The 7319-nt window shown below is 43.4% G+C and overlaps 1 protein-coding gene across 1 annotated transcript in view; it reads right to left on the bottom strand.

Annotated features, from left to right (window-relative positions):
• Positions 1 to 9: 9 nt before the first annotated feature.
• ahr2 (aryl hydrocarbon receptor 2) overlaps positions 10 to 7319 on the bottom strand; it is a 53324-nt gene continuing 46014 nt past the window's right edge. Inside the window, exons 7-11 of the mRNA XM_061032855.1 lie at positions 7145 to 7319; positions 6887 to 6996; positions 6662 to 6803; positions 4839 to 6573; positions 10 to 4118 (exon numbers count right to left, since the gene is read on the bottom strand). The exon at positions 7145 to 7319 is cut by the window's right edge and continues 28 nt beyond it. Of these exons, the coding sequence (XP_060888838.1) occupies positions 4032 to 4118; positions 4839 to 6573; positions 6662 to 6803; positions 6887 to 6996; positions 7145 to 7319 (2249 nt within the window). The 3' untranslated portion in view covers positions 10 to 4031. The remainder of the gene's footprint in view (positions 4119 to 4838; positions 6574 to 6661; positions 6804 to 6886; positions 6997 to 7144) is intronic.

The following is a 7319-nucleotide window of genomic DNA, read 5'->3' as shown; positions in this document are numbered from 1 at the left end:
AAACATGTGTCTAGTGCAGAGGATTGTGTGATCAGATCACCTTTAATATGGTCAGCATTAAAGGATACACTCAAACACTCATACACTGTTAAAGGCAAAATATTGACTGCAAATCCACAAAATGTGATAAGAGATACAAAAAAAGGTTACATGTTTTGTATATGCTGTGCAGAAAATGTACAAAAAATGATAGGCGTGAGTAAGGTTAAGGCAATATGACATTAAAATACACAATATATGAAATAAAAAGAGAAAACAAATATATATATTTATATAGAGGTACACAAAGATACTGCAATTTGGAGCCTTGGCTTCCAGGGGTTTGAAAATAAAAGTATAATAAGTACAAACACTATTTTTTCTTTTAGAAGCAAGTAATAACATATATATTTTTATTTTTATTATATTTTTGATGAAAGCACTCTGGATTTTTTAAGAGGAAAAACTAAGCGCTTCATGTTGTAATGAGTCTACATATTGGCCATCTTCCATCTGTGTTTGGTTTTTTGCTCTGATTGATGACTTTTGGTGAATCTGCTGTCAAGGCACAGGTGTTTGTTTTTGTTGGAGAGCCTTAAATAGCACCGCCAAGGTGACAAAAAATTAACTATTAGCTAGTCATCCACGAGTTTAGACTTTTCAGAATTACTTTGTCCTGATCGTCACAAATATTCAGACGAGTTTCACATACTGAAACATATGAAAACTGAGCCAAAGCAATCAACAAACATAATCGTAACCTGCCTCTATGACCTCTACTGCTGGGGGTGCTGGACTACACCTTTCAACACCTGTGACAGAAAGGCTTGTTTGTTGCTTATGCAGCGTTCACATCATGTGGTGTTTGTAAAATTCACACGACTTCCTGCCTTCAAGGGAAAATGCGTTCAAATGTGTTGCTTGTATTTTTTGTTTGTATATTAAATAAGCTGCTCAATGATACATTTAATGTGAGGTACACACTTTACAGTTCAGTATGTACAGTAAGATACCGCATGTTTAGGACAGATGGATATTCAAAGTAAAGCAAATGTCATAAAATAAAGAAAAATTTGGCATTTTTCTAAATTGTTTGCTTAAAAATGACTGAAAAAAAAAACATTTTTAAAAATAATTGCTGAGCAAAGAGGTTGCATGACGGTGCGCAACATGAAAACATAATTTTTTTAATGACACACATTAGCACCCATACTTGTTTTGTATTTTTAGGCATTATAGAGGACCCAGTTAGGACTCTTTTTATTTGCTAGAAACTGTGTTTTACGGTGACTCCCACATGACGTGAACGCAGCATCATTCTGCTTACATTTTCACTCTATCGTTTCAACCACGACAACAATCATTCTGGTCTTTTTTCCTGCTGAAAATAGTTCTTGTGATCACAAAAAAAATATGAAGATCTGTTCTCCTTCTTGTCCCTTTGGTATCCTGTAATTTAAAGCATCACAGTTTGTTTTACTGACTGTTTGTTTTTGGTATTAAGGTAAAGTTTGCTGTCACTATTTATGTTTCGCAGCCTCTAAAATGAGCTGCTTTTTCTCGGAGAGTAAAGTACAAAAAGTGCTGATTAATCTTGTACGGACAGAAGTCAGATTCATGGCTCAGTACGGGATGAAACAACGCACATGTCAAGCTTTCTATTCGCTGTTTCCTCTCAACTTAAGTGCTCTATGTGTGTGTGTTGTTTTTTTACAGACAATCATAAAGAGCTTCATTTAAAGGCACTTGAAGTTTCCGCCTATTGTGTTTTTTGTTTTTTTTTAACATGTGAAGTGTTTTCCATTTTTTTTCCTCATTTAAAATATACAATAGCTGCCTTTAACCGTTTTACTTCTGTGTTTCGCTGCCAGACGATCGTGGATACTCCCCGTCCGAGCTAGAACGTCGATAAATTAACCACAAAGATAAGAACAGGAGAGAGGAAGAGGACGGACATTTGTTGTGGAAAATATGAAGAACCAGTCCACTCTTACAATCGGTGTCTTACTGATGAAGAACCTGGTGATTATAACTCGTCATTATATCTTAAAAAAAAAAACACTTTGTGAAGGCGGTGACTCTCAGTCGGGGCCAATTTTCTAAAATAATTACCATAAAAGATGTAAAAAATCTTTCTTTTTTAAAGTCGAGTTTGATTCAAAGTTAGAATAAAATAAAGAGCATCTGGTCTGTAAGAACTTTGTTTTTGTGCACACGTTTAAGTTTTTAGACACACATTTAAGGAATAATTGTCTTTAAGGAAGCTCTTCAGGATTCTTGAATTCTTCTCTTTACGATGCTTTGGCAAACGATTTTTAGGAATAGTGCAAAAATATCTCAACGATTGGCATGGTGAAGTTCAGGCGAGGGCAAATTCTACTTTGGTTTACATCAAAATATGGATCTTTGTGGAAATGACTGTCCCTTTAAAGTCTCAAACAGTCAGTCTAAGGCACCGTCTGTATTTAGTTCTTCCCTACAACAGAAGAACAACAGAAATATTGAAGAGAAGAAGAAACTGGCTCAATAGCTGAATGCTTTTAGAATATATAAAGGAGGCACTAAAAAGCAGCATTGTGTGTTCAAACGGTAAATCTGTCTGTTAGTAAAGATGAAGCTGTGATGTTGATACCCTGTCTGCGAAGCGGAGCTCCCTCACTGGGACAGAAAAAGAGTTGAAATGAACTTAAAACGCAACTTTCAAAAGGACACAAACGGCAAAACTAAAAACGAGGAAAGAAGATATAAGTCGTCCTTCTGAGCGCTCGGACAGAAAGCAGATTCTTAAGGAGTAAGGTGGCGTGTTTGTGCGTTGGAGACGGCAGAGGATTCACAGGAGCACCTTCCATCTTTCCACTTTCAAACTCCTCGTTTAGGTGGAAATATTTTTAAATGTTTCTTGCTGAACAGCCTCTTTTTTTTAATTTTTTTTTATTTGGAGGTATGAAACCAAACTGCCCACTCCGTCCTCATCCTTCTGATCTGATTCTTATAAAACCAAACAACCAAAACAAGCCAAAAAGCTGCGGGCGCCTTCACCACATACAGGTTAGTAAAGGACCCTCGTAAAGTTACCAAACTGTAAATGCATCATATTTTAAGACTCCTCACATCTGCATAACGGATGAAGATAAGAAAGGTAGTCCAGCCTGTCTGCCACCAAATCAAGGAGAGGGCAGATTGATGTTAAAAGCATCATTCTCACTTCTGTGCTACTTGTTGGGGTTTGTGCAGGCGGCTCATTGTTGCCCCCTTGTGGACAAAACACCACATTACAAAGACAGCTCTCCTCTATTGTGTCTGCAGAGAGGGTGTAGTTTGTCCAGCAGGGGGCAGTGATGAGCCGATAACAACATGAAAACATCTTTTATGATGCTGAACTTTCAGGCAACTCTGATGCACTTCAACAGTTTCTACGATGTTTATTTATTTATCATTTTAAACTTTATTTATCGCACTTTGTGAATAAATTCAGTGTAACTTTGAAACACACATTTTGGCTTTGCTGGAAGTTTAGTTGGTTTTAAAAGAGAGGTTAAGAACGAGGATTACGAAGGAGTTTAGTTGAACTTCCAAACTGTTTTTCTACTTTATATTCCCACCTTCAGACAAATGATTCATCATTTGGAGACTTACTTATCGAATGCAATCATGGCTTAAAAAAAGGATCTTTTATCCTCCAGGGCAGACGTAGAAAATCCATCAAATATCCTGAAACCGATTCCTTTCAGGGCGACCTTTATCTTTTCTTCCTTTTTTTGGGTACAATCCATCGAGCTCCGAGGAGGGAATCCAAACTTTCTCAGTCCTGAACTCAAACACTTCCACTCTGAAGTCTTCCATCACTCTTCCTGAATGTAAAACAAAAACAAAGGTAAAGAGAAGAAGAGATGTTTCGTTTTCCTCGTCCTTCTCTGGCAACTTTCTGCTCTTCAGTCTGCTCCACTCCGTTCATCTTTAGAGACAGGAGTCTTTTTTTACTTTTCTTTAAAAACTGCTCTTTCAGTCTGAGTTGGGATCCTCTGCCGTCAGAAAGTCAAAGCGGCCGGTTTTTATTTGTTCTCTGAGTAGTATGTGTTCCCGTTGGGCAGCGAGGAGAAGGGGAAGCCTCCGTTCCCGATGACTGGACGGCTGTTGATCTGTGGGAAAAGAGAGACGACGGGTTAGATCGAAGAATCACAACTGAACTTAAGAGGGAGTCAGGATAAACTGTGAGAACCAGGAGGTTTGCTGTTTGTTTTCATCGTAGTAGCAGAAAGAGTCACTCCCATGATTCCCCGCCAGCCACAATGTCATCTTTTGTTGTTGTTTGACTGATTGAGCGCCCTCTGGTGGTGAATCTACAAACAGTTTTCTTCAGTTCAACCTACAAACAGCTTTAAACTTTTCATTTGTTTTTGTGTTTCCTCGTTTCATTCCCTCTCTCCATCGTCTCAAACGTTCTACTTTCACTTCATCTCGTTCATTTGATTTTTGGGAATGCAAATTGATTTTGTTTCACTGCACATGCGGTTTATTAACGATGTATTTCAGACATGTTGGGCTCAGTTTCATCTTCACAAAAACCTTTCAAAGCACAGAGAAACAAACTGTCTAAAAATGCGGATAAATTCTGACACAAAGCTTAAAGGTGGAAAATATAGTTTCAGGATTTCAAGAAGCTTCACAAAAGCTTTGAGATTCTAAATGTTTTCTTCTGCTCAGGATCTAAATCAGGAAACAAGTTTAATGTGACTGCATTTAAGATTTTTCCGTTCTGAACTTTACACACTTAAATGTCTCGTCTCGTTTAGAAATACAAATATCAGATTTTCTCGGCTGAAGGTCAAAAAAATCTCCTCAGTTGTTCTTTTTGTTACCTGTGTCTGTTCACTGAAGTTTAAGTACGGCTGTTGTTGCCTGAGGAGTCCGTCCGGGTCCAGTCCGCTGGTCATTTGGCAGGAGAGTGCCGCCTCCTCGGGGCTCGGGATGGTGGTCATCCCCGGCACGGCGCCGCCTCCGGGCAGACTCTGATAAAAGCACGCTGGTTTGGAGGGGATCTGGGTGTTAGTGGGGTTCAGTCTCTGGCAGGAAGGCGCCTGATTGAGGTGGACTCCGTTTACAGGCATCGACTGGGCCACATTACCGAACCTACAGCTGCTCGTGGGCGCCAGAGGCGGCTGCTGCTGCGCGCTCTGCTGGACAGGAAACGGTACATTTGAAGTCTCTGGAGTCCTGTACATGGGGCGGCCGTTGACGGCGATCTGGCCCGCGACAACTCCAGGAAGAGGGTTTCTCTGAAATCCGGGCATCTGATTGAGGCTGGCGCCCATTTGTTGATGCCCGCCGGAGATCAGCTGCTGCTCGAGCGGCCAGGGCTGTCTCTGACTCTCGCCGTTTTGAAGTGCAAAGTGGCCCTGAAGGCGGTTAGACATGGCGGCAGGAAAAGGCGGCTGGTTTGAAATATTTTGGGCGAACGTTTCGACAAAGTTGTCCGCTGGGTTTGCGTTGACGGAGGAGTTCCACTGGTTCCCCCGGAAGTTGAAGACGGGTCGTTCTGCACTTTGGTCCTGGAGGTTGATTTGAAGGTTAGGCGCCCTCATCTGAAGGTCGTTCTGGATTGGTTGAGCCATTTGGTTGGATTGAATCTGATTGGTTTGTCTGAGCGTGAATCCTTCAAAGTTATTTTCCTTGCTGGTGACTTGTAGGGTTCTCAGCTGGTTCTGCGTCAGACCACAAGGATCCAGTTTGGAGGCGTTGAAGGGAACAGGAGCGCAGACGTTTCCTGAAGAGCCCAGCTGAAGAGTTTGCTGGGAGGTGATCTGCTGCAGAGTGGGACCATTAAAACCAGAAGAAGTCTGCTGAGGAACATCCATGTAGGAGAGTTTCATCATCCCGGGTAACATCTGTCCTCCGTTTGGAATGATCTGATTGGTCGGCTCCAGGTTCCAGCTGAAGTTCTGCTCCCCGCCCTGCTCGGGGTTTTGGTTCTGGAAGTCCAGCGTGGACAGGCAGGAGGGGATGTCGTCCAGGTGATCGGGCAGCTTGAGGCCGCCCTCCCTCTGCAGCTGCTCCTCCACGTAGGACAGGATGTCGTGGTTCAGGATGTCGTTGAGGTCGTCGTTCATCTCGCAGCTGTTGTTGCTCATCTTGAGCAGCGTGCTCTCCCAGCTCTTCAGCTCGTCCGCCCCCACGTCCAGAACTTCAGACAGATCGTTGTCCTCCAGGATCTGCTGCAGGGTGACCATCATGTCCTGCACCGTGCCCTCAGACTTCACCAGACTCCCCATCGCCGGTTTGGGCGAGGCGTCCATCCACACGTCTCCGGGGACGTTGACGGTGGCGTGCGTGTCCTGGAAGGCGACGTCGTTGATGCTGCTAAGCGTGTTGGCGTTGTTTTCTTCACAGTAAATCGAATGGTCCTGATTCAGCATGCAGCCCAGTATGGAGTCGGGGCTCACATTGTAGCTGTCCATCTTCCTCTGTTTGGGGGCGGAGCACGGGTCGGGGACGTCGAAGGTTGGAGCGACGTCGTACAGCATCGCCTCTCCGGTGGCGAAGCTGAACGGCAGCGACAGACGACGCAGACGCAGATGCTCTTCACCTTCTTCATTTCTGTGATCAAAACAAAACAAGAACAGACCGTTCAGAAGCAAGTCGACAATCAGAAGATCATTTTAGAAGAATTTTTAAAAAAGCTTACGTGAGTGCTTTCTGCCGGGCGACGATGAAATCGGGTTTCCCTCCTTTAAAAATGAGCCGGGCGTTCGCCTGAACCCAAACCCACGTCCTGTTCTTAGTCAGCAGCCTGAAGACGGTGAAGCCGCTCTCTCCTGTTTTTATCACTGGACACACAAGCAGACATTTGATGTGAGTCATTTAAACAAATTTAAACTTCCTCCTGTATCTTTGACTCCTTCAGACCTACTCCGCACGTGGTTGTCGGCGCAGTACATCATGTCCGCAGCGTGGATGAAGTTGTATCCTGAACCTTTCATACAGAGCTCCACCTCGTTGTAACCCAGGACGACCTTCCCTCTGCGGACCAGAAACAACAAGAAACATGAAATATATCTAAAAGTCAAAAACACACTAAAAAAAAAACCTGATTCAAGACGCGGGCTGCTGCAGTCTGTGTGTGTGTGTGTGTGTGTGTGTGCGTCTGTGTGTGTGTCTCTGTGTGTACCTGGGGTCGATGCCCAAGGGCGTGAAGTCCAGCTTGTGTTTGGTCTGGAAGATGAGCGTCTTGGTGCGGATCTCCAGGATGGACGGCGTCTGCATGGGCGTGGCGATGGAGAACAGAGCGAGCTGTGGGGGAATCAGCGTCCCGTCATCGGAGACGCGGTTCTGACCGTGGACGA

This window comes from Labrus mixtus, chromosome 24 (assembly GCF_963584025.1).
Source record: "Labrus mixtus chromosome 24, fLabMix1.1, whole genome shotgun sequence".
Lineage (NCBI taxonomy): Eukaryota > Metazoa > Chordata > Actinopteri > Labriformes > Labridae > Labrus > Labrus mixtus.
The sequence above is the reverse complement of the archived record's forward strand: the minus strand, read 5'-3'. Positions and strand labels throughout refer to the sequence as shown.